The following is a 26,887-nucleotide window of genomic DNA, read 5'->3' on the forward strand; positions in this document are numbered from 1 at the left end:
TGGTTTGGTGTGAGAGAAAAATACTATTGGCTGATTGAAGCGACGAGTGTAAGATATTTTCTACTTGAGATGAGATTCTCGTGGAATCCCAAGCGCTTCGGTGGTAGATTCTGTAGAGCATTGTGATCGTCGATCAAAAGACACCGGCGCAGATCCGACGGCCGTAACAGAAAGCAAGCCCATCATCAATTCCCTTCCCTCCCGACCTCCTCCAACCGCCCCGCCATGTCTCGCCGCGCCGCCATGGCATCATCCGCCGCCCCGCGCGCGCGCCTTTCGCCGCCGGCGCCAGCTGTTGCCCCCCCGCGGAAGAGACGCCGGTCGCCGCCAGTCCCAGGAAGCACATCTTCGTGGCGCGCGTCCACAGAGAACGCCGCGCCCCGCGACCAACGCAGCCGCTGGCAAGCCCCGGAGTGTGCCCCTGGTCGCGTCTGGCGGCAGTTCCGCCCGCCACAGCCTGCCTTGCCCTCCTCGCGGCGGTGGGTCTCATCGGAGGACGCCTCTACCTCCTCTTCCGGAGGTATTCGTCGCGTTTACTAATCTGACGTTGCTTAATTTTTGGAGAAAATAGCTGATTGTTACCTATGCTAGCTAGTGTTTGTCTAAATGACTGAGTGTTTGCCATGTTGCTTTGTTATTTGTTATAGTTTTACTACTAGGAACTGTCTAGGACATTTTCTACCCAATTAGTGCAAGCAAGAAAATTTGCATGAATCAGTGCTTTGTTGTCCCCCAAAGCTGTGATATTTTTTCTGGTCGTTTACCTACTGGCACGTATTATTTAGTGTGCAACTATGTTCTTGTATGATGGAAGACATTCTTGCATTGTTAGCTTAGTGCTTGTACTTTGTTTTCCTAGACACCTGTACAATCATGTCATACAACATCTTGGCTGATTACAATGCAAGGAACCATCCTGACCTTTATCGGGATGTCCCTTGGGATGCGATGAGGTGGGATTCAAGGAGGCGGCTTATTATCCGTGAAATTAGGCACTGGGACCCTGACCTAGTGTGTCTTCAAGTAAGAACTTATTCTCCATGCTGGCAATGACATTATTGCACTCTGCTCCATAACACTTTGATATTGGGAAGTTAGGAGGTGGATAGATTTCAGGACATTGCTGAAGGAATGAAGAGCAGGGGGTATGAAGGTATATTTCAGGTACATCACTTCTTCACGAAGATGCTTCCATTCAAATATTGCTGTGTCTCAGTTCTTAAGCAACAATTGTGTGATCATCAGAGGCGAACTGGAGATACTAGAGATGGATGTGCCATGTTTTGGAAGTCAAAACGGTATGAATGATGCATTTGCCTTTGTTATATTCATAATTCCATTGATCTGAATAAAGTGGTATTTTCATCTTCTTTCTTTGTTTCCAAATGTAGGTTACATCTGCTCGAGGAAGATAGTATTGACTTTAGTGAATTCAATCTCCGAAATAATGTTGCTCAAATATGTGTTTTTGAGGTACTTGGACTAGCATTAGTTTTTTTTTTTGAACAGAGGATTAGCAGTAGTAAGTTCAAGAATAATTGCATATATGCCACTCCTGTGCTGTTAACCTCAATTTGACTCATGATTTGATATTTGCTAAAAAAGTACCAATAAAACCAGTATATTACTAATTACAGAAACTGTTTCCTAATTGTCGTAATGTGTAAAATCTGTTAATTTCGCAGCTTTCTTTGTCAATTTATTGCCAAGTAACCAGTGTTTATTGCTGTCATATTGACCTCATTTTCTGTTTGTTCAGCTTAATGGAGCACACAAATTAGTTCTCGGGAATATTCATGTTTTGTTTAATCCAAAGAGGGGTGATGTAAAATTAGGCCAGGTATGTCGGTTTATTTCAGCCTCATTTATTCTCCTTTATATCCTTTATACATATCCCTATTCATATGGATATGATTGTATTTACTGATGGCCTGATGCTAATAGAATGTATAGTTTTGACGTTTCTGCTTAAAATAAGTTACTTTCTATTTCACCATCCAGACCTTTTTCCAATTCATTGTTCTCCTCCCCGCAGATTCGCTTGCTACTTGAGAAGGCAAATGCTCTTTCTGAAAAATGGGATAAAATTCCTATTGTGCTTGCTGGTGATTTCAACAGCACACCTGATGTATGTTTCTATTTTCTCGACATATATGGTTGGAACAAAATTATGTGCAGCAAGTATTTTGTTATGCAACAGCAATGTGAACACACAAATATTCATTAGTGATATGCTATAAATTAGTTATGTGCCATGGTAGTGTGGTACAATTAGGCCATCTTAAGTTTTTAATATGATATCTACTTTGAAGAATGTGTGTGCCTTTCTGATATGTTGCTGACATTTTTATTTCTTCTGTTTTGTTTTCTTGTTTCCTTTGAGAGCAGAGTGCTATCTACAAGTTCTTGACGACAATGAAGGTAGAGTGAGGCATACTCCCTCCAGTCATGAATGCTTGTTGCTTCAGACAAGCTAATTAACTTGTTTCAGCTTAGCTTTCGTGACCGGAGGTAGTACTTTCTTAGAAGTTATAGTTACTCCTATTTATTACAAAATTTAAATGGCATGTGCATTGTGTTTGATTTTTGTGTCACCAGCTGAACATTTCTTTGCATGATAGAAGACAGTTATCTGGACTTGATAGCTCTGAATTTGATCTATACGAGCTTTGCAGGTCAGCAGTCTGAATTTAGATTTGATTGTAGAATACAGTTATCTTTTTTTGAACTTTATTGAATACTTATCTGGATATTTTTCATAGTTCACTGAAATACCAATGGAGTGATGAAGAAGTGAGAAATGCGACTGGGTATTCAAATGTTATGGTCGCTGAACATCCATTGAAGCTCAGTAGTTCATATGCTAATTTAAAGGTACCACTTTGTAACTAAAACTGGAGCACACCAAGTTATTGAAACTAACTGCTACCCGCTATAGGGAAATTCAAACAATAGGGGTCTTCATGGCGAACCTCTAGCAACCTCCTTTCACAAGAAATTTCTTGGCACGGTGGATTATCTGTGGTATGCCTCTAAATATTGTCTGTGGCTCCCTGTACACACATAATATGAGTGTATGACTAAGATTCTTTATTGAAGGTACACTCATGGACTTGAATGCTCCAAGGTTTTGGACACGTTCCCTATAGGTGTTTTGAGGAGAACAAGGGGTCTTCCAACCAGAGTAATGCCTAATCTGATGTCTGTAGTATTCTAAATGTTTACTTTGGTGCAAAACTATTGTAAGCTTAAACTCAGTGAGGCTTGATCGTGGTATCCTTTTTTGCTTCTACATACTGATTATATTTAATTTCTAACACGTGTCGTAAAAATTATCAGGAAATCGGCAGTGATCATTTGCCCATTATTGCTGAATTCGCCTTCACAGAATCACTTGAAGATGATTTTGAGGAACAAGATGAGTCCGAGCAAGATGACGAGCCTGAGCAAGAAGTGAGCACAGCGCAACATGTATATCTCTCCTCAGATGGCGAGTCCCGTTGAAGTGACCAAGAGATCCAGTTGGTCAAATAGGATTACTGGAGAAATGGGAGCATGGTGCGCGAGAAACTACACTGCGTCTGCCAAGATCCTTAAACAGAAGTTCTCCTTCAGCACAGAACAAATTTCTCCGATACCTTTGTCGATGTAGTTTCTGTAGGGGAGGCAAATTCTGCTCCCCATTGTCCCAAGCGGAGCAGAATCAGGTATGTGACGAGAAGAACCATATAGTCAGCAATTTAGCTGCTGGATTTATTCCGCATCAGATGTGTGTGTGTCAACGATACTGTTGACCAGTATGTTCCAACATGATAATTTTATGCATGCTGTACCGATAGAGGTTAACTGGCACCTTCGTTTGTACACCTCTACTCTCTCCGTCCTAAAATACTAGTCATCTTGGAATTCAAAATTTGTCCCAAAAAACAAGTCACCCTATCCTATTTAGAAAGTGCATGTGCATGAAAGAATCAATTAGTGTCAAATATGAATAATATATAGGGGCAAACATGGTCATTTTACCTTGTTAATTTATCTTAGAATTCCTAGAATAACTAGTTTTATGGGACGGATGGAGTACTTACAGACTTACAGTACAAGCTGTACTTCTGGTTCTGCACTTGTATGGGTATGTGGCTAGGATGGTACTAGCATGGAAAGCGAAGTGCCGAATGGCTGTCATCAGAACAAGTGCCCAAAGTTTACAAAAGCCAAGCATAAACAGCGCGCCAGGTGGGGGCCTGCTCAAAATCAGTCCCGGGAATGAGAGGCCATCCACATGGATTTTTAAGATAGGGGCCCGGCCAATCAGAGCCCAGCATCCGGCCACGTGTGCCCTCACCACACAGCGCGAGAGGGCAGCAGGCGTACGTGCACAATAACCGTTCCACTTTGGTCGCATCGCACGCCACAGCAACGAGAGAGCGAGCGAGCGGAAAAAAGGAGAGGCCGAGAACGAAGCCGAGCTAGCTGGTGCTCCGGCGTGATGGCGGCCACGGCGTACTCCGTGGCGCTCCTCGGCGGCGCGCGCCTCCCCGCCGCCCCGCGCTCCGCCCTCCTCCCGCGCCGCAGCGCCTGCCAGCTCCGCCTCCAGCAAGGTAACTTGCTGGCTGCTACCTGGTTGCCTTGGGGGCGCTTTTTCTTGCAAGAGCGCAGATGATTCTTGATATCTGATGGTTCCCGTCCCGGAAGAACTAATCACTGGTGGGTTTTGGGGGATTGTTCTCTGGCGTCCGGCCGGCGTCGATTGCAGATGCGCCGAGGCTCTCCCTGCTCCGCGTGAAGGCCGCCTCCGAGGACACCTCCTCGGCCTCCGCCGACGAGCTCATCGAGGACCTCAAAGCCAAGGTACGACGACGCGTGCTACCTGTCCCTTGCGAAAGGTATCCATGGCCGTGAGGCAATGTGACGTGGCTTCGACACACACACATGTATCATGTATGCAGTGGGACGCCGTTGAGGACAAGCCCACCGTGCTCTTGTACGGCGGCGGCGCCATCGTCGCCCTCTGGCTGACCTCCGTGGTCGTCGGCGCCATCAACGCCGTGCCGCTGGTACGTAGCTACGACCCGCCGTGATGATGTGCCCGAATTGCCTTTTCTATGTGTTGGTGCGCACTGCTCTCTGAATTTTCTGGGCTAATCCGGCCATGGTGTGATGGGGTACGCGGTTGAGCAGCTGCCCAAGATCATGGAGCTCGTTGGCCTCGGCTACACCGGCTGGTTCGTCTACCGCTACCTCCTCTTCAAGGTAACCAATGTCCAACAACCAATACATACTTCGGCTGGAAAGCTAATGCTGCACTAGAAATATTGAATTGTGACCAAGGTTAAATAATTCTTGTACATTTGGCTTAAATAATTCCAACTTCTTTAGCTGTTTTTCTTGCACTGGTAGCTTGTGCATTTCTGCGCAACTTACGTGCTGAAATATATTTGTCCTTTTTTTCTTTTGTGATTGCAGGAAAGTCGGAAAGACTTGGCTAGCGACATTGAGACCTTGAAGAAGAAGATCACCGGAACAGAATAAACACACGCTCTTGGAGAGTTTTGAGTGGTTCTTTCATCTTGGGGGGAAAATATGTAATGGGAGAACCGTCTGCTTGAGTACTACTGCCGATTTGTGCTATATATCTGGATACAAAGGAAGCTTTGTTATGTTGTGCAGTAACATTGTAGTTTGAATATATCGCACTACCAGTTTGTTTAATTTCTCTCTTCCTTTAGCAAAATGGTGAGTACATAATACACACAAAATACATAAAGTCATAAACCATGACAAACTGCTTGTATAATCTGTATCCACCTAGGAAGTCTCAATGTACGATACATCATTAGCACTAAACAAAAGTGCATTCAGAACGCGAAAAAAGCCTCTAGCTTAGGGTTAGAGCGTCTGAGTAGCATCCAGCAGGTCTAGGTCTGATTTCTCATGGGAGCGAATTAAAATTGAATCTGGATTAAATAAAAATAGATTCAGAATATATATTTAAAATTATTCCACACAATAAATTGCATTTATTGTCACAATATATATTTAAAATTATTTCACCCTAGATGATAGGATGAATAGAATTATAAGAAATAACTTGCTATTGAAGAGAACAATTTGAAATAGTACACTTTTGTACAATTAATTACAATGAGTAAAAAATAATTGTATAATTTATAAATGTAGTTAGATATTGGCCTAAAAGCGGAGGGGTATATCTATCTAAATGTGCTTCTAAGGTCAATCTTATAAATCTATACGGTCCACATTTGTATTGATGATACACTGTTCATTATTCGGCATGTACATCTTCAACACTTCATGTTGGACTCTATTTCCAATACCCCAACATGTATAATTTTGGATGGTCACTCTAGCCTGTATAATCTTTGATTGTTGGACCATCCATTCTGTGAGACATTGTGAACTTCAACTGATTTGCTTTATCATCGGACCTTCAAGAATGTGCAATTTCTGCACCCCTTGCCTCAAGTGCAATGTTCCGACGAGCACAAATTAGCTCTCTCCGAACCATTCAATGAAAAATTTATCTTAGCGATTTTTGCACTATCTTCTTGTTGTTAGTATCACTTGGATCATTGCTCTGACGAGTGAACTTTAATTTAGGTGGGGGCAAAGATGTTGATACATGATGTAATGAGTATGAAGATGTAGATGTAGATACAGTGGCAATTTTCCCAAAACAAAGAATATATCAATGGTCTTTTTTTTAAATTAAAGGCAGGAGCACTGTAATGTCATATAAGAAGAAGGTGCCTCATATTAAGGGAAACGAGGCCAAACCATACAATACTAAGTTAATTATGGAAAACCGAGCGAAAACCCAACACGACGCCACACCATCACACCCTAGGAAAGGAGCCAACAAGAATCTACCAAAGCAAGCGCCGTCATGCAACGCTGTTCCACGCCAAAGTTGACGCGGCCCGCTGCAAGCTTGAGTAGAGACCCACAGCTTCTCCACCATAGCGCTGTCAACCCCAAGTCACACGCCCATAGTCGTCGATCTACCGACCACCACCGCTAAGCAAAACCAAATCTTGACCCTCCAAGACACCTCAACTCCTCGAACTCGTGGGGGCCTTACCACATCCACCTCCTCACAACACAGAAGCAACCACCTTGAAGCAACACACCGCCACTGGACACTGCTTCGCCAAGATTTGCTAAGCCGCCGTGGCTCAAAGATAATCTTGCCACCACTAGGATTACCACCGCACCACAAACATCGACCCACAGCCAACAACAACCATGGGCCCTCAGCACCTCCCAACACAGCCACGAACGAGCCACCACCACCCACCGGACCACATCCACCCAAGGCTGCTTTCCCCCACCAATGGCGATGCAGCAGCAAGTCCAGATCCGGTCTCAAGAAGCGACGCCTTCAAGAAGGATGCGATGCCAAAAACGCCGCCGATGCTCATCCACAAGTGGATAGGGTTTTCACCCAGAAACCTCTCATGCACCTGGTGGAGTGGCTCCATTGGTGCCCCCAAAGGGGAGAACATGGCTTTCGCCTAGAGCATACCCCAGCCTGCAGCACAAATTGACTCGCAGCGGCAGCGAGCCGGCGACAGGCACCGCCGGAGAGACGACCCGGCATGCCCCGGGGCACCACCATGGTGCCTCGAGGCGCAGCCAGTTCACCCTGGCCCCACCACCATGGCGGAGCCGAACAACTGCTAGAGACCCACTACGCCGCCACCGCAGCACGACCGGAGCACAGCCGGCGCCATCTCTAATCTGCTTTGATCAGAAGAAGAACACATAGGGCTTGGAGCAATATGACAAGAGGTAATAGAAGGTAAACACACATTAGACTGATTCGATTTGGATGCCACTTAGTGGACCGTGGCTCTTCATATGTATAGGGTGATGAGGTCTATTTTTTTCCTCGAACATACATGAGAGCTGCGTATCTTTGTATTAAGGAGAAGAGATAGTCCAATTACAATAAAACCACTCCCACCTTGGACCAGAATGGGGTGGAGAAAAAACAAACTCACCAAAAGAGAAACTATTACAGAAAAGAAAAGATCTAGGATCTGACCACAGCCAAACACACTAATGGCTCCACTATCCTACACGGCCAAGACCTAGGGCGGCAAGCCCTTTTGCTCCTGCAAATTGCCAAAGAAGTGCTTCACTTTGAAAGGCCTGCAGGGCATTCTGGAGGGTAGGGGCAGATCCATAAAAAAATGCAACTGTTCCAGTGCTTCCAGATGATCCATGCTCCGAGGATAACTAAAGTATTGAAAACCCTTTCTATGCTGTTTAGGACTCATATTCTAATACTTTTGATTTTCTCAAGTGCAGCACAGATAGCTTTGAGAACTTAAAAAAACTGTCATATGGTTACACAACAGAATTGCATGAGTATCTTCATTCGACAGAATAATGTTTAGAGAAATATATAGTAGCTAGGTTTCAAAAAGAAAAAAAAAACAGAGAGAGTAAGGTTGCCATCAGATTGGCAATTAAAGAGGAAGGTCGAGGCCCTTCCCCACCTCCACCCCAATTATCTGAAGAATCCCCTTGTTCAGCACCTGAATTAAGAACCAAAAGGTTCTTCAGAAACTCAAGTAGATGTTGCAAAACACTCGAAACGTTTCATCCTAGTGAAGATTATGCTGTGAGTTCTTTCATTACCAGCTCCACGATGAAGGTGCCGATGAGTCCCATCATGCAGGCCCTGGAGTTCCAGATCTCGGCAGTCTGGGTGAACCCCAAGAAGGGCTCGCTCAACTTCGGCTGCACCCTGGGCACCTCAACCTGATGAACACAACAGGAATTATTGAACAGGTACCTGTGAAAACTTCCTTGAACTATCCTTTTGCAACAATTACCAGAACCATTTCTTGATTCTTTTTTCACTCACCCCTGGAGGAAGCTTTGCAGCATTCACTCTCACCCTCACGGCTCTTGGCGACGGCAGCAGGCATGGAGTGAGTTTCTTGGCGAGCTCGTTGCCGCAGAGGGGTTGGCGAACCAAGCAGCTGGATGGGGCAGAAAGAGCACACTTTGCTGCCATTGCTGGGATTGCACCTCTGGTTTTCTGTTCTTGCTGTTCCTTCTGGAAGAGTCGGGTCCAGGACTGTGCATGTTTTAGGGGACAAGATGAACCAGACGTTAGAGGATAAGATGAATTGTACGTGGCCGCCTTGGGGTCACATGTTGGGGTGGATCTCGGCTCCGGCTCGGCTCGGCCAGCTCGTTTTGGCTCGCGAGCTGGAGAGCTCAGCGACGGATATGAGGGCGCAGTGAGTCAGCAAGATCTGCTTGACAAGGAGTCAAGGACAACTGTAACACAAATTAATGGTAGGGCCGAGCCCAACTGATTCATGCCTTACAGTTTTCAATTTGTGTTCTGCATGAGTTCTTGGGGGGGGGGGGGGGGGGGGGGGGGGACAAGGTTTTGCTGCTGCTAAAGTTTGAGTTTTATCTACACGCATCAACTTGCTCGCCATTGAGAGAGTTTCCCGGTCCAACATATATGTTGGCAATGAGCCAATGACAAAATTCCACACATAGTCGGATAAGGTTCGGTAGACATGGCTTCAAGTTCAACTTTCCCGCGGTTGCTTGTCCACACAAAGCTCTGAACAAAACGTGTTGCTGCCCTATAAAAACGATCGAACTTGCGTTCACCAGGCACTACCCAACAAACAAACAAGAAGAAGAAGAAGAAGCATAATTCAAAGTGCTTACATCTTGTGGTAAGAAGTGCTCCCCTCCCTACTTCATTCAATTTCCTCTTCTGCTTAGGTTAGCTTTCCCATGTATAACCAGGGGCGGGGCCAGGAATTTATTTTTTTTCATTATTAGAGGGGCCAACCATGCTAATTTATATAAAAATTTAATCAAAATTCAAATGTTCAATGTAATTTTGGGAACCATAGGGGGGGCTAGGCCCCTGCCCGCCCCCTGTCTCCGCCCCTGTGTATAACGTATGCGCGTGCAGAGATTGAAATCTACAGGTATCTCTGAAGAAGATGAGCAGCTCGGCAGGTGGTGATGACAAGGGGTGCGATGCTGCTCCGAGTGGCCTGAGCTAGTGGGAAAGACGATCAAGAGGCGACGGAGAAGATCAATGCGGAGCGGCCGGACCTCAGGCGAGCTCCAACGGAGCCCCGGACAGCTCCCCCCACCCTACGTAGGGGGGGCTTTGGGGGGAGCAGCGCTCCAACAGCTCCCCCTAAAGCGCCCCTTGCGTAGGGGGAGAGATGAAACTCCCCCCACGTATGGGGGGAGTTGAAACTCCTCCTATATCTCTAATCACACCGTTTCTTCGCGATATTAATCCCGTTTGAGCCCCGTAACACGATGATAATATGTATTATGACAATACAAATACTGTATGATTTTTTTAAAATTCAAAAACATTAAATAAATAGTTAGTTAATGAGTGATAGTATATAGAGGGAATATATATGGGGGAATGGTTGGAGAGAAAGAGTTATAGGGGGATGAATCTTTTGGAGGGAGGTAGTAAAATATAGTAAATCACTACTACACATATGGCCATTGCAAACAGCTCATCACCAACGGTTTAGTTTAAACCGGCGGTGATAGTCTATCACTACCGGTTCTAAATAAACCCGACGGTGATGTACACTCATCACCGCCGGTTCATATTACGAACTGGCGGTGATAGATTTATGGGCATCACCGCCGGGTGGTAACACGAGCCGGCGGTGATGACCCGTCGTAGATATTTTCCCACCATCCCCGGCCCGTCCTCTCGCTATCTAATCCTCTACCGTGTTCTGTGTTCTCAGATCCTCTCTCTTCAGCAGCCTCCCTCTCCTCCCTTAGATCCCCTCCCCAGCAGCTTCTCCTTCGCCGAGTCATGGAGCTGCAGAGATGCAGACTTGCCCCGCCTTCCTGCCGCGCGAGGTCCGGCGCCGCAGCAGCAGAAGCAAGCACAGCAGCAGCCATGTACGCCGCCCTCCGCCGCGCGGCGCCACTCCGGCGGCGTGCCGTGTCCGCGCTCGCGGCCGCGCTGCTCCAGCAGCAGCCGGCGGCGTCGTGGTTCCACTCGTACCCGTCGCGGCTGGGGTTCCGGGAGACGGGGCCCCGGGCGCGGCGGCGCGGGCGGAGTTCGCGGCGGCCGAGGAGGGGTCGTTCTACGAGGAGGACAAGAGGGCCGCCAGCGCCGGTGGCGCGGTGGACCAGGGTCTGGAGATTGCCAAGCTGGGGATCTCGTCCAAGATCGTCGATAGGCTCGCCAAGAAGGGCATCACCAAGCTGTTCCCCATTCAGGTACGAGGAGCGGTGGATCTTCACCGTTCTTCTGGTCGAAGTGGATTCTAGAATAATCTATTTGCTGCGAAAACTCGATTAGATTCTTTTACGCTAGTGGTTTGATCTCATACATGAGGCAAAGCTGTTTGCTATAAATCAGTACTGAATTGATATTTGAACCTTGTCTTCTATTTTGCAACCTGTACAACCTGTTTAGAGAGCTGTTCTTGAGCCAGCAATGCAAGGAAAGGACATGGTTGGTCGTGCCAAAACTGGGACCGGTAAAACTTTGGCATTCGGAATCCTCCGCTCCGCGTCCTGCCTGCTACCCTGCTGCATTGCGCACACTTTCAGGTACGCCGCCCGTGCTCGTAGTACGTCTTCTCTTTATTTCCTTCTACTGAATTTCGGGATCCCATAGCTCGGGTCAGCTTCGTTTGGTTTCTCGCTGTGGTTCAGTTCTGCGTATCTAGGCCCTGCTCCGGCATTTATCAGATTTGTGGTAGCATAGGACGTCATTGTGCTTGCTCCACTGGAATTTCAGTTGTAGTGTGACACAAGTGGTTGGACTCTAATCGCCCAGATCACAAAGGGCCTGCATTTAACTACCTGCTTAAACATATGGTACAATCATGTGCGTTCAGGTTTTGTTGTCTATTAGGCTTCCATTTTCCCTAATCTCTTGTGTTCCTTTTGCTGCCTGTCTTGGTTCGGCTATTTCTCTGTGCTGAATATTTAGTTTATGCCTACATGCAGCAGAGTGATCAGGTTCCATTGAGAACTGATCGGAGCAACAATTTGGCTAGTCTATTAGTGATCGCAATTTGGTATTCTTGTCACAATTTATATATGCTGCCCCTTTCATGATAGTAGTTTTTACTATATAAGTTTGTCAACGTGTAATTTGTGATTTATCTGACTTCAGAGATTCAATGTTGGCAATGTTCCTTACTAAATTGAACTCATGTGTAGCCTATCTAATGGGTTGCCCGATACGAGGAGTCATTTTGGATCCATTTGTGGCATTGCGAATGGGGCATTCAGGGACAGGTATATCCATTGTTAATTTCAATCCTTGGCAATCTATCAATCGGGCTTGACATTTTGTCTATTATCCAATGTAGCAGTGTAATTTTGTCAGCTATGCCTCCATTTCCTTTTGCCTTTATCACCTTATTATGCCCTTCATATAGACATCACACATTATAACACTCTCATGGACTCATTCCATACCCTTGCAGGCAGGGACTCAATTCTGGGATGAAAAGATGGAAAAAGAACTTGCTGAGGGACATCTATCGAGTACAGTATTTGACAGGTACATAGATGGGTCATATACTCATATATTTGAATATTGGGACTTGGAGTTCTGGTGCAACATTTGACTTTTCTCTATAGATTAATTTGAGATGTGCATTGAAAACTAGGATGTTCTGTACCAATTGCTAAACTGAATTGGAGAACTGTTGTTTTTCTGCACAGAAATGCAAATATCCAGGTGCTCTTTTGGGACAAGTGTTGTTTCTATGAAGAGAAATGCAAATATACTTCAAATACACTATATAGGTGTACTCATTTGCTACCTTGTGCCGTTTTGGGACAGTCACTGCATAAGCCTTTCTGCATGAGGCATTCAGTTCACTATGTTTTTTTTTAATTTTTACTTCCTACCTTCAAATGCAGATGGATTTGCTGAGAAAGGTTGGTGCAGCTAGAGAAGTTAATTGTTTTTTATTGTTTGGACATTAAAATGTCATGATTATAGGGTGGAACCAAGCATTAGCTAGCTTGATCAATGGTAGAATATGCCAGACATGCATGTTTAATGTAGAATAAGCTATATATTTTCCTGGTGAATGGCAGAAACTGAAAACATGTCTATTGTCTGCTTCTTTCAGATGTTTATGTCTATATTATTTCTTTCAAACCAAGAACTGTACTAATTCATATCCCATTCCATGTCAACTTAGCAAGTACTGATACTAGAATTTGTGTGGAATATAATTGGCTAATAAAATGTGATGAGTCAGATTTATCCATTCACCTTTAACTTATGTTTGGGCAATAATCTCGATGTATGAGCTCATATGGTTGAATTCTGCTGCTATAATTATATATTATATATGTTGTACAAATGATGCAATATTATTATATGAAAATATTTTTTTTGATGGGAAAAAGGTCTTCACCGCCGGTTCGTGTCTTCAACCGGCGGTGTTGATGTCTCCATCACCAACGGTTCCAGATACGAACCGGCGGTGATGGGTGCACATCACCAACGGTTCTGGAACCGGCGGTGATGGCCCCGCTATCACCAACGACATAAATCCAACGCCTCCCGAACCGTTGGTGATACTCCTTACGAACCGGCGGTGATGAGGGGTGCTGGAGTAGTGAATAGTACGTTTGGGGGGAGTTGGATGGGGGAAATGGTTGGAGAAAGCCTCAATGGGGAGGCGGTCCCTGTTGGCACCATAGTCACCCCAGTGTTCGACCCGACGCGCGTCCGTCTCTGGGTTGACACCGTCGCCGAGATCCCCAGGATTGGCTAAAAAAGCAGCTTAACGCAAAGCCACCGAATAATGGATGGTACATGCATGCATGTGTTCCTCAGACCAGTATACTAGTACATAGGTCAATTAGATAAATAAAAAAGCATGGCTGTGATGGAGCGTTGTGAATTTGAAATATTAGTTTGCTGGCAAATGAAATTTCAGGGTTGATACGTTAAAAGCATTGGACACCTGTTGACGCAATGACTCGGGAATTCTTAAGAAAAAACAGTAGTACTCTGATCTTCATGAACAACCACATATAGATCTTCAGGATTATATATATCTCGATTCACAAAGCCAGAGAACCTGCGTGAGTGCATTTGAATGGCTCTCCGTAAAGGCAATTCCAACCCATAGTGTCTATGATTCCATGTCATCAAGACACCATCTTAAAAAGCTACACTTTACAATCCATGATGTCTTAGTCCTTCTCCAACGGCCGTCGACATCGTCGATTTAATCAATTTTTTAATCAGTGAACAGTGGATAACTGTCGTCGCTAACACTGCAAATGCATCGCCTAGCGGTAAACATTTCCTCCTCACAGGCACGTGCCCCGAGCATCTACTGTTACTGTACCGGCACTCTCTCTCCTCCACGATGCTGGCAACACGTTCGTCCCACTGGAGGAGGACTTAGTGTGGTTTCTATGAAACTTATTCACTTTTGTCCACCTATCATATTTGTTCTCCATTTACTATGAAAACACTAACTCACTTCCAATACATAATTTAATAGTGTCCAGTGTATAGATTCTCGTGTCAACACTGGGTCTTGCATGAGACGCAGTTTTTTCCTCTCTTCACATTCTCTCTCTAATTTATTATGGTGCCATGTAAACTAAAAAATCTTATGTGATAACATATTTAATGCTATGAAAACCACCCTACATGGAGGGTTGCTTTTGATTTGCTCAAGTGCGATACTCAATAGATCTTGTTGACGACCGCTTTTAATGAGAACTTTAAAAAACTCTGTTCTATGATTATAACAGGATTGCATTGCATGATTATCAGAATAGTTTTTATACCAATAATATATAGTCCCTTCATTTTCTTTTGATAGAAAAGAAGAAAAAAAGACTGCAATCAGCTCAGCTTTACTCTAGTACCCGTCGTCCACTGGTCTATGATACACGTAGTTTTATGACCATACAAAACATTAACGAGTGGAAAATAAATAATTCAGAAGCAAATATCGGATCATCAGATCCAGGTATCACAATCACAACGTAGACTGACGACGATCGCATCGTTCAAACGGAATAATTACATGACTGTATCTATGATTACAATAACTCCCCTCTACCTAAACAATGCTATTATCTATCCAAAGATCATCTTAAAACTATAAGAAGACAGTACCCCTAGTGACTCCACAACCATCTCCATGCATCCTCTTCCTAGTTGCTAGTTGCTACTTGCTACTGGCCTACTACTCCGACAACCTGAAGACAAAACAAAAGGAGGATATTATTAGGTGGCAATTGCAACAAGAATTTCACTAGATCATTCAAAATAAGGTGTGCCTCAAAGAAGATGAATCACCTGATTACGGTGACGCTGCAGGAGCATCATTGGCAGGCGCCGGCGCCGGCATCGGTGGCATTATCGGCGGCACATGTTGCGCTGCCAAAACACACATCACCATGTTATCAATCCCCTTTCAAGCAAATTTTCCGATCCACAGCTCAAAAATATAATGCACCATACATTTGCATGAAAAGTTTGTGCAGCAAGTATCAACTTACTGTTGCAGGAGAAGAGCGTTTGGAGCGGCAGCACGGCGCCGCAGGCGAGCGGGAGGATGATCATCCGGACGGGGTCGATGTGCCGGGGCATGACGAGGCTGTTCATGCTGCCGTTCATGCCGTGGCAGAGGCAGATGGGGGCGTCGCGGATGACCGCCTTGAGGCCGTCGCAGCACGCGGCCGGAGGCGCCAGCACGGTGAGGTTGGTGAGGTAGTCCATGCACGGCACCATGCCGATCAGCGGCGTCATGCACTCTGTCAGCGCCGGCGGCGGCGGCGCGCTTCGCGTGGCGGGCTGGGGTGGGACTACGCCGCCGGGCGAGCTCGGCGACGGCGCGGCGTCGTGGAACGTCGAGGCGCGCAGCACTTGGTCGGCATCTTGGCGGCGCTCGAGAGAGTCGAGACCCTGGATTCTCGCTTCGGACGGCTGCACCGTCGCCATCGCCGCCACCGCGGCCAAGGCGAAGAGAAGGGCGATGAGCTTGCCGGACGCCATTGATCTCCTGCGTTGGGGGGCTGTTGGGATGCCTGGGTTGGTCCGAAATTTATAGTCCTCCTGGTGTAAAGATCGATAATTTGAACGTGCTGTTGTAAGAATTTTGGACACCGGGCGCTTTATCTTCTGAATTATGCATCTGTCATTTATCTTCGGAATGGCAAGGAGTCCAATGTGTGTGAGATTCTGTCTGCAGTTCCTTATGCCTCTACGGGTCAAATAAAATGAAGCGTCCGAACAATCCTGTCAGCTTAAGCACATTCTACATCCCCACTTTGCTGATAACGTCGACAAGATTAAGTCCTGGCTTGGGCTGATCAGATCCTGAAGTCCTGGCCCGTAAAATTCGAAGTATGCTTTATTCAAGATTAGACACTGTCGACTTGTAAGAGTCCGGCATTTCTGAAACTTTAGGAGAGATCTTTTTTTTTAATAGAACTTTGGGAGAGATTGAGAGCATCATGTTCAAACCAAATGCGGCTGTCGTTGAGCTGTGACAGTTTTTTCCCCCTTTGAACCTTACCGCATTCTTCTGCAGATAGTCTTTTTTCTTTGTCTGTTGAGCAAATTGATGTCTATTGGATTTTAAATCTTGAAGCCCAGGAATGTTGGTGTTGTCAAGAATCCACACACTAATGACAAGCTAAAATTGTTTTTCCCCTTAAAATCAGGTTGAAACATGTTTTGCGAACACTGGTTTTGATTAGAAAAAAGTTCTTTTTCTCTCTCTGAACTTTGGGCCGAGTCTGTTTTTTCTCTCTGAACTTTAAAACCGGCCGACTAGCCTCCTTGGACTCCCGAAATCGGTCGCACGACCTCCTTGAGCGGGTTTGAGGGCGGTTTTACTATTTTTCTATTATATTTATTTTAATTGAATCTTTGAAAAAATCATAGTAAATTAAAAAAAATCATAAAATATAAAATCCAATTTTGTTGGACTCCACATGAGTAGATATACACAGTGAACATATTATATGGTATAATTTAGTAATTTTTTGCTGCAACTTTAGATATATATTTTTTTGTAATTAATTTATAGCTACAATTTTCACCGTCTAATTATGGTGAAATTTTTATGGCGGACTAATATCATTATATGATTGAGCTGTAGTAAAAATTATATAATTATTGGATAATGTTTGACTGATGTATAGATTTATCTATATAAACTAGATAAATTTATAGATAAATCTATAACTCAGTCATACATGATCCAATAATCATAAAATTTCTGCTAAAGCTCAATCATATAATGATTAGCCCACCATAAAAATTTCACAATAATTGGATGACGAAAATTGTAGCTATAAATTAATTATAGAAAAATTTGTACTAAAGTATACCATATAATATATTCACCGCGTATATCTACTCATGTGAAGTCCAACAAAATTAAATTTTCTATTTTATGATTTTTTTATTTACTATGATTTTTTAATAATTCAGTTAAAATAAATATTAAAAATAGTAAAATCGCCCTCAAATCCGCTCAAAGAGGTGGTGCGACCGGTTTCGAGAGTACAAGGAGGCTGGTCGGCGGGTTTTAAAGTTTAGGGAGGAAAAGCGGACTCGGCCCAAAGTTCAGAGGAAAAAAAACTTTTGATTTTTGATTAAGGGCCCGTTTAGTTCCCAAAAATTTTCACCCAAAAATTTTCACCTCCCCTTTAAACATATGTATGAAGCACTAAATGTAATTAAATAACAAAACTAATTACACAGTTTGGATGTACACGACGAGACGAATCTTTTGAGCCTAATTAGGGCATCATTAGACATAAGTGCTACAGTAACCCACATGTGCTAATGATGCGGTCAAAGGCCTCAAAAGATTCGTCTTGCGGTTTCCAAGTGAGTTCTGAAATTAGTTTTTTAATTAGTGTTCGAAAAGCCCTCCCGACATCTGGTCAAACGCTGATGTGACACCCAAAATTTTTTTGTTTTGGGAACTAAACGCCCCCTAACTTGATCCAACACGTAATACATCCAGTGGTCGTACCTGATTCGGCCCAGTGGTCGTACCACCAGAGTGGAGAACTCAGATCGAGAGGCCTCTCCGTCCGACCATCTCGAAGAAAGACTCAGATTCCATGACATTGGAATGACATGTCACGGTGTAACATTTGAGCGATCTAGAGCCTTAAAAACGAATCCAACGATCTACTGTGCCGGCCCACCCCTAGACCTCCGTTTTGACCCGCGGACTCCGTTTTCCTCCCGTTTACAACCGCCCAAGCGCGCCGCTCGTCGCCGAATCCATCCCGAGCGCGTCGCTCCTCTTCCCCCCATAACCGCCGCCGTGGCGTTGGGAGGGGAACCATTGCCGTGGGAGGTCGGGGATGCTGGTGGCGCGGGATTCCGCCAGGGCCGTCGCCGCGGGAGGCTGGCGGGGCCGCCGCCGCGGGACTCCGCCTGGGACGCCGCGGGGGATGGCGCCACGGATACTGCTGATCGGCTTCCTCGCGCAGCGCTCGCCCGGTCCTGCCTTGCGCGGTGCCCGCTCGCCTACCTGGTGGCTGGCCACCGGACTGAATCGCGGCTGCCGCGCGAGGCCACGGTCACGGTCGCCTCCATTATGACGCCGACCACTTCGTCGCCCGCGGCGTCTGCGGAGCCCGTCACCGCCACCACGTGCCTCGAGGCATGCTGCATCGCGGCGATGAGGTGGTGCAGCTCCTTCTCGGTCCGCCTGCGCGCGCGTGCGACGCGGCCACCGCCGCGCCGGGTGCCCGCCAGCGCGTCCGCCATGCTCTGCCTCACCGCGAGCATCGCGGCGCTGAACGTGCCGTATGCGGCGTCGAGCGCCTGGTCACCGGCATCGCGAAGGGCGCCGCGGCCCATGGCGTGGGCGTGGCGAGCGTCTCGCCGAGCGCCGCGAGGACGGCCTCCAGAAGCGCGAGGCCGTAGCCGGAGGATGAGGAGCTGCCCGCCACTTCGCTGTAGCAGCAGGACCATGCCCAAAGCGCGCGCACGCCACAAGGTGTCCTCGAGGCGCGCGAGCGCCGGGTGGCACGGCTCGCTCGTGGAACGCGCGTGCGCCGCGGCCTTCCTCGTCGTCCTCCCGGTGCTGCGCGGCCCAGCGCTCTCCCGCGGCGGGCTCCTGCGGCGGCCGCCTCCTCCCCAATCGCGCCGGGACGACGGGACCGACGGCCTCCCTCGGCGGCGACCTGGCGTCTCCGTCAATTGGCGCTCGCGCGAGGAGCGGGATTGGGGCCACCACAGCGGCGTCCCGGCCGGACGCAGGCGATCGAGCCGAGCGCGGGGAACGGAGGCGGCGCCGCGGGCGCGCGGTACTGTTACCCTGCAACGGGGTGAAACGGACACTTCTTTAGGTGCGTGCGGGCCTAAGAAGCGGAGTCGTTGGATTCAATATCGAGGGCGGAGAACGCTCAAATGTTAAGCCGTGACATGCCATGGCAATGTCAAGGGATGTGTGACCTTCACGACCGTATCAGCATTTGCTCGTGTAAGATTTGGGATATATGACCAGAATTGTGTGAATGGTGATTGCTTGGTGCACTCTGTTCCTGTGAGTTGTGACCATGCAGTTTTTTGGTGCCTTGAACAAACTCGGGTGCCGATTAGTATGTGCTAGCTTTCCCGTTCCCGCCATGAAACCGTTTATCCGTGTCCGTGGTCACTCACTGTACAGTTGCTCACTGAACATGTTTTTGATGGTCAGGCATGTTTTGATGAAGCCATGGTTTGATATGCTTTGATTTGGCCAAAAATCATTCACCCTACAATAATCTGAACTCACGGTAGATTTTGCCAAGAAGAATTTTCAGTTTGGGAATGTGATCATTCGGGCCGGCACGACCTACAAATCAGACGAGGCCCAAAAGGCCTAAAGCCTCCACCGCTTAGATTCCTTCGAGAACATTCGTTCGGTCACCGCCCTCGCCCCTCCCACCGGCCACCGCACGCACTGCCCTCCGAGCCCCAAGGCGCACCTCGCCGGCGCCATGGCCACCTCCGCCCCCGCGGGCGACGCCTCCTCGTCTCCGCCCGCGCCGCAGCCGCAGGTGGAGCCCGCGCGGAAGGCGGTCCGCGTGGTGGTGAAGGGGCGCGTCACGGGGGTGGGGTTCCGCGACTGGACCGCCTCCACGGCCGAGTCCCTCGGCCTCGCCGGCTGGGTCCGCAACCGCCGCGACGGCAGCGTGGAGGCGCTCCTCTCCGGCGACCCCGCCAAGATCGAGGACATGATAACCCGCCGCCTCCCCGTCGGCCCCCCCGCCGCCACCGTCACCGCCGTCGTCCCGTCCCCCGCCGAGCCCGTCGATCCGTCCGCCGGGTTCGAGATCAAGTTCACCGTCTGATCCGCCCTTCCAGCGGCCGATTCGCGTCTCGCCGCGCGTTCCTGGATCGCTCTGTACTCCCTACTAGAGATCACAGGCGCCACCTAGTGCTCCGTATAGCTGCTCTGCAACTGCAAATCTCTGCTTGGGGAGGTCATGTCAATTTGTGTGTGCAAAACTGCAGACTTGTTTCTGACCTCTAGGTGGCTTGTGGTTCTTGAATAATGAAGTATAGTATTGACTTCCAATAAAACTGTCAGCTGTGCCATGATTGAAGATAAGAATTGTTTCTGAAATTGGGAAATGTGTTGCATAATTTGGCTGGAGAACTTTCAGAAATTGCTGGCCTGAACAATCTCTCTTTTTATCCCTATAATGTACAAGCAGATGCTTACACACATATATGCAATAACATCAAGGTTACCTAGTACCTTCTTTCTAGTCACAGACAAATTTGAGGTTGCTTGCTAGTAGGTACTACAATATTTCCCTCTGCTCCTGATCTAGTACATGACTACAACTGATGCATCAACCTGGAGTTTCAGACAATCTAGTTACCTGCTTTGTTGCAATGCTGCTCAAACCTTCTCCTGCAGCTCCACCAGTGCCTTGCCTTCTTCTTCTTCTTCTTCTTCCTCGTCGGCTTCCATGCGGAGCTGCACGGGCTTGAACGTGAACCGCTTGGCGCAAATGGCGTAGTACACCAGGTTCACGACCTGCAGCATCGTGACGACCCAGTAGTAGTAGTCGAGCCTGCCGTGGTTGATGTTGTCCGGCAGCCAGTTGGCGCCGCCGGGGCCGGCGCTCCACCGGTGCACGGCGCCCACCAGCACCGTGCTCGCGTAGCTCCCCAGCGAGATGGACAGCCAGAAGAGTGCCGTGGCCGTGCTGCGCATGCTCTCGGGCGCCTGGTCGTACATGAACTCGAGGTGCCCCACGGAGGTGAAGGCCTCGGCCACGCCGTGCAGCGCGTACTGGGGCACCAGCCAGTAGGCGGACAGCGGCGACGTGCCGGCGTCCATGGCGCCCGCCGCCGCCGCCGCCGCGGCCCTGCGGCGGCGCTCGACGAGGCCGGCGACCAGCGTGGCGAGCGCGCTGAGCGCGAAGCCGACGCCCATGCGGTGGAGGAAGGAGATGCCGCGGTCGAGCCCCGTGGCGCGGCGCGCCGCCGGGACGAGCGCGCGGTCGTAGGCGAAGAGGGTGAGGAGCATGGCGAGCAGCGCGAAGACGGTCATGGAACCCGCGGGGATCCGGAACGCCGAGAGGCCCGGCGCGAGGCGGCGGTCCATGGTGGTCGCCTGCTGCAGGGAGAAGGTGTGCTGCGTCGACGACGCCGTGATCACCAGGATGCCCGCCGCCCAGATGGGGCCCATGCGAATCACCGACTTGAGCTCCTCCACGCGGTGCACCGTGCTCAGGCGCCACGGGTTCGGGACGGGCGGTTTGCCGGAGGAGGCGTCGGCCGGCGGGACCAGGTCGCCGTCGGTGACCACCGCCGCGCGGTCGAAGAAGCTGCACGCCGGAGGCAAGCGCACACCGGAACAGAACAGTGCCAGTTAAACAATAAATGGTGTAAGAAAGGTGTCGTATTTAAATATCTATTGTACTCCGTTGAAATTATAGTAATTTCTAATGCATACTCTGTTGAAATGCTTAAAACACTTCACTAAACCATGTGGAGATGCTTAAAATATTTCACTAAGCTCTGCCACGCTGACAAAAAAAAATCGGATCTCCAAAACTTGAATAACTCGTTAAACTACTGTTTTTTTTGAAATAAATAAACTACTGGTTTTCTCATGGTTGTTGCCACCTCTTCATGGATCTAGTTCCCTTCTTGGAACGGAAGGGGAAAAAGGAAACATTTAGAACTACTTCGCCCTCTGCCCACTAGGAATTTCGTCTTGCTAATTTGAAGTACTAAATGAAATCTATTTACAAAACTTTTTATATAGATGGGTTGTAAATCGCGAGACGAATCTAATGATGCTAATTAAATCATGATTAATCAATAATTAGTTGATGGTACTGTAGCATCACTGTTGCAAATCATAGATTATGTAGGCTCATTAGATTCGTCTCGCGATTTACAGCCCATCCATATAAAAAATTTCGTAAATAGACTTTATTTAGTACTCCATGCATGTGATGAAACATTCGATGTGATTTTTTTTAAGTTTACGAAGTTTATAGGGTGGGAACAACAGCTAAGACTGGACGAAAAGCTCGTGGCTAGCTAGCTCGCTCGGCTCATTAGTGGCTCGGCTCGTTGAAAAAATTAACAAGCCGAGCCAAGGTTTTAGCTCAGCATTTTATCGAGCCAGCTCGAGCCGGCTCGCAAGCCGCTCGTGAGCTGAAACGAGCCAGCCCAAGTTACTAAGTCGGCCCAGGCACCAAGCGGCCTAGCTGCCCAACGCCCCCCCAAAGGCCCAACCAACGAAACGTTGAAACCCTAAACTCCCAGCCCTCCCTTCCCCTGCACTGCACGGCGGCGGCTGCACCCTGCGCCCCCTCCCAGCCCTCCCTTCCCCCTGCGCTTCTTGCGCAAGCCGCCACATAGCACCGCCCTGCAGTCCCACACCCCCGCCGGCCGCCGCCACCGGCCCTGTAGTCCTGCTCGCTGCCCGCCAGGCCGCCACAGCGACGCACTGCACAGTCTACACTGCACCCCTATCGCCACCGGCGTGCTCCTTGCCCGCCATACCGCCATAGCGCCGCGCCGCCGCCCTGCACCCCTGCCGTCACCGGCCACGGCTCTGGTTCTATCTTGCCGTCCTGTGCGCCTCCGGCGATCCGGCCTGCCCCTGCACTGCCCAGCCCCTACGCTACTCGGCGTGATGGCGACCGGGGCTGGCCCCCTCTCCCCACAGCCATGGAGGAAGACCCTCGAGACCAAGCGCAGGAGAACCCAGACTCTAGACTTTGGCTCGGCTAGCTGGCTTATTTTTTTCGAGCTGGCTCACGAGCCAAACGAGCTAGCTTGAGCTGCTAAACGAGCCGAGCCGAGCCTGACTTTTAGCTCGGTCTGGTAATGAGCCGAGCCGAGCCAGCTCGTTACCATAACAAGCCAGCTCGAGCTGAGCCGAGCCGAGCAGAGCCGGCTCGATAGCCAGCCTTAACAACTGCGCCTCATTAGAGGACGGGCATGTCCACTGCCAACCGGCCACCAAGACGCGATCACGCTCGTGTTGCCGACACGGCACCGACACCGAGTACATTTTTGGCGCCACTTGACGTGGCCTTGTGATCTCTTCTGGCCTCTTGTTCATCAATGCAACCGGATTAGATCTCCCATGGCCGTGATTCTTTCTTGTCAGTTTCTTGTGTTTTATCGATTCAATCCATTCAACATTCATCGTCTCGGCTCGTTGAAAACAGACAGTGAAAGAGAAGAGCAGCAGGTAGCAGATGAAGCGATGCGGGCGGCGCACCTGAGCTGGTCCGTGTGGCCGAGCTTGCCGTACATGGAGATGGGCGCGTCGAGGTCGTCGTTCTCGTACAGCGCCGCGGCGGCGACGTCGGCCGCCGGCAGGCGCCGCTTCCTGGCGGCGGCGGCGACCACCTGCGCGAGCCGCGTGAAGGGGCTCCCCGCGGGGTCGAGGCGGCGGTACGCCGGGTACCCGGCGGCGAAGGCGGCGACGGAGGCGGCCATGCAGGCGGCCGGCACGCCGAGGCCCCATCCCCAGCCGACGTTGTCCTGCACGTACACCACCGCCGTGACGGCCACCAGCATGGACGCGCCGTTGCAGAAGTAGTACCAGTTGAAGAAGCCCCAGGAGCGCGCGCGCTCCGCCGCCCGCGACTCGTCGAACTGGTCGGCGCCGAAGGCCACGATGCAGGGCCGGTACCCGCCGGCGCCCACCGCGTTGAGGAGCAGCGACGCGTACAGCACCGCCAGCTGCCACGGCGCCGCCTCCTGGCACGCCGCCGCGCCGCCGGGCCGGCACGGCGAAGGCCGGAACTGCGGCAGCGCCGCCGACACCGTCAGCAGCGCCATGCCCTGGTGCCGCCGGTTGCCAGACCGCCGTCGTCAGCGTAATTCAATTCAAGAGGATTGATTAGTTGTTGGCGGCTGAAGAAGAGGGGTGCACGTACGAGTTGGTAGACGACGGAGGCGGCGGCGATGGTCCAGAAGCGGCCGATGCAGGCGTCGGCGAGGAAGGCGCCGATGAGCGGCGTGGCGGCGGAGGTGCCGCCGAAGTTGGTGAGCGTGGTGGCGGCCTTGGCGAGCGGCATGTGGAGCTGCGTGGTGAGGTACGTGAGCATGTTGGTGGAGAACCCCACCACGGCGAGCTTCTCCGCCACCTCGTTGGCTGCTCGGCGAGCGTACGGCCGGGCAAAAGCAGCAAAACCAGAAGACGACCATTAGAGAAGCCCGCGCGCGCGAGAGGCACAAGTTTTACCGATCGATGCTGCTGGGTTTAGCAAACTCGATTGCTCACCGAAGATGAAGGGCATTGTTCTGAGGCCGCCCTTCTTCCTGCCCGTCGTGTTCCTCGACTCCACCTCCATGGCCATGGCCGCCTCTCCTCCGCCGTCGTCTCAGCTCGTTGTGGTGGTGGTGGAGGGGCGCGGCTCCCTCGATCGTGCCAGCGCGGCACGGCCACAAGCTGCTGCTGCTACTGCTTTGGCCATCGTCTCCACTCCACTTATTTATACTATAACTTAACTGGTTACTCCACTGCGCTAGCGGCAAGGTTATTTTGGCGTTTTGCATGCTAGTCGTAGCGAGAAGAGAGCTAGGCTAATTTTTTAAATTTTGCTGAGGCAAACTGTTGGTACCCTAGAACTGGGGTACCCCTTTGCAATGACAAGAGTCTTGTGGTTATCCTTAACTACAACCAAACAGCCGGACCCCTGTGATCTGGAGCCCTGTTCACATGACAACGGTCCCGGACCCGTCCCCCGGCTGGGGAAGACTTGGGAGCACCACGTGTTCCGGAAGAAGCAAGCGCTCAGCCCGAACAGCCTGGGGCTCCGGACCCCCCGTAGAGGTCCGGACCCCCGCGGAGTCCCGGACCCCCCATGGGGTCCCGGACCCCCTTTATAGTAACCGGACCCCTCGCTAAGGGAAGGAATTGACACCCCGCCCCGGGGAGGTCCGGAGCTGCCACGTGTCTGCAAGCACAGACACGTATATAAGGCCGCTTGGTCTACAAGGGTTCACCTACCACTGCATTCATCGCGGTAGGTGGACGTCCGCATTAATATAGCAGAAGCCGAGACGATTCTTTGACCAGGGGACACTATTGATCGCGTATTACCAAGACGTGTAGTGGAGCCGATGGCGCCGCCCACGCCGCGCCTGTCAGGTTGCCATGACAGATGGACACGACGGCTCGGCTTCACCCATTATGACGCCTACATAATAGCCTCAACAGGTCGCGCCGCAAGCTACGCTGCCCCAACGGGCACCTTGCTGACGGGACAAGAGAAGACCTCCCTTCGTCAGAGCCTCAGAGGGTCAGCAGGGGATGGAAGCATATCGGAGGAAAGATTCGTAACCACTGAAGCCATTTGAGTACTCTGCGCAGTATGCAGCACAGTCACGTTGGGCCCATTTGTCGGGGCCCCAACGTCCTATGTATCCGCACCCCTTGGTCTATAAAAGGGGGGCGCCCGCTAGAAGAAAAACTCAGGCTGGGTAAGAGCCAAGACCCGGCAGAGGATAGATTCATACACAACAGAGATCAAAACCTCTCCCAGTGGACGTAAGGTATTACGCTCCGGCGGCCCGAACCACTCTAGATCGTGTGTTCTTGTGTGCCTATCTCAGAGCTAGATTAGCCCAATCGCCTAGTACCTTCCCGAGCACTCCCTCTCTGGGAATAGGCGGGTGCGTTCCGCCACCCGGCTGTGGGTACCCTAGAAATCCCGCAACATTTGGCGCCGTCCGTGGGGAGGATGCAGGCATTGGCTAGATCTCCAAGCTTTTGAGGCTGAGCTCATCCACTGCAACAGCAGCGAGAAGATGAAGAGAGGCATGGCGGCACCTACGCCGTATGTCACTGCGCTGAGGCACCAGCGCCCTCGGTGCGGCGGTGCACGGCAGCGGCGCCTGCTGTGCGTCGCCACTGCGACGCCTCAGAGCCGGCACGGTTGTGCGCGGGGGCGACGCCTGTTGCGTGTCGCCCCGCGCCATCCAGGTGTCGGCTCAAGGTTTTCTCTCAAGCAACGGCCACGCTTCCTTTGCGGTGGCATGGCGTCGGCTCAAGGCTTTCTCTCAACATGGAGCCTGGAGCCAACGGCCATCCCAGAGGAAGTTGGCCGTGTCGTCGTGTCATCGCCAGCACCACCCGAGGCGCTTGGTGCTGCTGCAGACAGGGCCCCGCCACCAGGCGCGGGGGCCCCTGGCGCTAGCACCAAGGACAAGCCGGCGAACGACCGCACCTCTCCGCGCTTCGCACCGGTCCTTCTGCTGCGCAAGGGCGTCGAACTGGCTTCGGCTCACTATGAGCGGCCATCAGGCTGGCTTCCATCGGCAGACAGCGACGGCAGGGGGGCCACTCCCATTCAAAGCCAAAGAATTTGT

General features: G+C 50.0%; 8 protein-coding genes across 15 annotated transcripts; 4 read left to right on the forward strand and 4 right to left on the reverse strand.

The window, feature by feature from the left end:
• The first annotated feature begins 177 nt into the window (after positions 1–177).
• LOC120704650 (carbon catabolite repressor protein 4 homolog 3-like) lies at positions 178–5,709 on the forward strand. 5 transcript variants are annotated; one of them, XM_039989123.1, is made up of 16 exons: positions 178–520; positions 860–1,023; positions 1,099–1,164; positions 1,246–1,298; positions 1,392–1,473; positions 1,760–1,840; positions 2,036–2,128; positions 2,389–2,421; positions 2,599–2,675; positions 2,763–2,874; positions 2,956–3,024; positions 3,100–3,184; positions 3,340–4,598; positions 4,754–5,054; positions 5,179–5,250; positions 5,464–5,709. In XM_039989123.1, the coding sequence occupies exons 1-12, from the start codon at positions 226–228 to the stop codon at positions 3,115–3,117; spliced, it is 1,143 nt and encodes a 380-aa protein (XP_039845057.1). In that variant the 5' UTR covers positions 178–225; the 3' UTR covers positions 3,118–3,184; positions 3,340–4,598; positions 4,754–5,054; positions 5,179–5,250; positions 5,464–5,709. The 5 variants fall into 5 exon arrangements, with proteins under 5 accessions (XP_039845057.1, XP_039845056.1, XP_039845055.1 ...); XM_039989122.1 differs by having other exon boundaries at positions 181–520; positions 2,036–2,056; positions 2,939–3,024; XM_039989121.1 differs by having other exon boundaries at positions 184–520; positions 2,939–3,024.
• On the forward strand, positions 4,487–5,529 carry LOC120701850 (protein CURVATURE THYLAKOID 1A, chloroplastic-like). The gene is made up of 5 exons (XM_039985660.1): positions 4,487–4,523; positions 4,754–4,848; positions 4,947–5,054; positions 5,179–5,250; positions 5,464–5,529. Exons 1-5 carry the CDS (start codon positions 4,487–4,489, stop codon positions 5,527–5,529), a joined length of 378 nt encoding a protein of 125 aa, XP_039841594.1.
• Positions 5,710–7,900: 2,191 nt separating the features above from the next.
• LOC120704652 (light-harvesting complex-like protein OHP1, chloroplastic) lies at positions 7,901–9,230 on the reverse strand. Its single transcript, XM_039989126.1, has 3 exons — positions 8,894–9,230; positions 8,665–8,787; positions 7,901–8,561 (listed from the first exon to the last, which is right to left on the reverse strand). The coding sequence occupies exons 1-3, from the start codon at positions 9,044–9,046 to the stop codon at positions 8,493–8,495; spliced, it is 345 nt and encodes a 114-aa protein (XP_039845060.1). The 5' UTR covers positions 9,047–9,230; the 3' UTR covers positions 7,901–8,492.
• Positions 9,231–10,534: 1,304 nt separating this feature from the next.
• LOC120704653 (ATP-dependent rRNA helicase RRP3-like) lies at positions 10,535–13,219 on the forward strand. 4 transcript variants are annotated; one of them, XM_039989129.1, is made up of 6 exons: positions 10,542–11,277; positions 11,477–11,613; positions 12,232–12,309; positions 12,501–12,577; positions 12,742–12,825; positions 12,943–13,219. In XM_039989129.1, the coding sequence occupies exons 1-6, from the start codon at positions 10,879–10,881 to the stop codon at positions 12,972–12,974; spliced, it is 807 nt and encodes a 268-aa protein (XP_039845063.1). In that variant the 5' UTR covers positions 10,542–10,878; the 3' UTR covers positions 12,975–13,219. The 4 variants fall into 4 exon arrangements, with proteins under 4 accessions (XP_039845064.1, XP_039845063.1, XP_039845062.1 ...); XM_039989128.1 differs by having other exon boundaries at positions 10,543–11,277; positions 12,742–13,055; XM_039989131.1 differs by lacking the exon at positions 12,742–12,825 and having other exon boundaries at positions 10,547–11,277.
• A 2,029-nt stretch (positions 13,220–15,248) lies between these two features.
• Positions 15,249–16,060, reverse strand: LOC120701851 (non-specific lipid-transfer protein C6-like). The gene is made up of 3 exons (XM_039985661.1): positions 15,565–16,060; positions 15,370–15,442; positions 15,249–15,261 (listed from the first exon to the last, which is right to left on the reverse strand). The coding sequence occupies exons 1-3, from the start codon at positions 16,058–16,060 to the stop codon at positions 15,249–15,251; spliced, it is 582 nt and encodes a 193-aa protein (XP_039841595.1).
• A 1,995-nt stretch (positions 16,061–18,055) lies between these two features.
• Positions 18,056–19,568, reverse strand: LOC120704654. The gene has a single exon (XM_039989132.1). It carries the CDS (start codon positions 19,010–19,012, stop codon positions 18,563–18,565), a length of 450 nt encoding a protein of 149 aa, XP_039845066.1. The 5' UTR covers positions 19,013–19,568; the 3' UTR covers positions 18,056–18,562.
• Positions 19,569–19,924: 356 nt separating this feature from the next.
• On the forward strand, positions 19,925–20,651 carry LOC120704656 (acylphosphatase-like). Its single transcript, XM_039989134.1, has one exon. It carries the CDS (start codon positions 20,023–20,025, stop codon positions 20,374–20,376), a length of 354 nt encoding a protein of 117 aa, XP_039845068.1. The 5' UTR covers positions 19,925–20,022; the 3' UTR covers positions 20,377–20,651.
• LOC120704655 (protein NRT1/ PTR FAMILY 3.1-like) lies at positions 20,640–24,991 on the reverse strand. The gene is made up of 4 exons (XM_039989133.1): positions 24,798–24,991; positions 24,451–24,668; positions 23,787–24,355; positions 20,640–21,867 (listed from the first exon to the last, which is right to left on the reverse strand). The coding sequence occupies exons 1-4, from the start codon at positions 24,871–24,873 to the stop codon at positions 20,934–20,936; spliced, it is 1,797 nt and encodes a 598-aa protein (XP_039845067.1). The 5' UTR covers positions 24,874–24,991; the 3' UTR covers positions 20,640–20,933.
• Between the last annotated feature and the right edge of the window lie 1,896 nt (positions 24,992–26,887).

The sequence above is a fragment of the Panicum virgatum genome, chromosome 4K (assembly GCF_016808335.1).
Source record: "Panicum virgatum strain AP13 chromosome 4K, P.virgatum_v5, whole genome shotgun sequence".
Lineage (NCBI taxonomy): Eukaryota > Viridiplantae > Streptophyta > Magnoliopsida > Poales > Poaceae > Panicum > Panicum virgatum.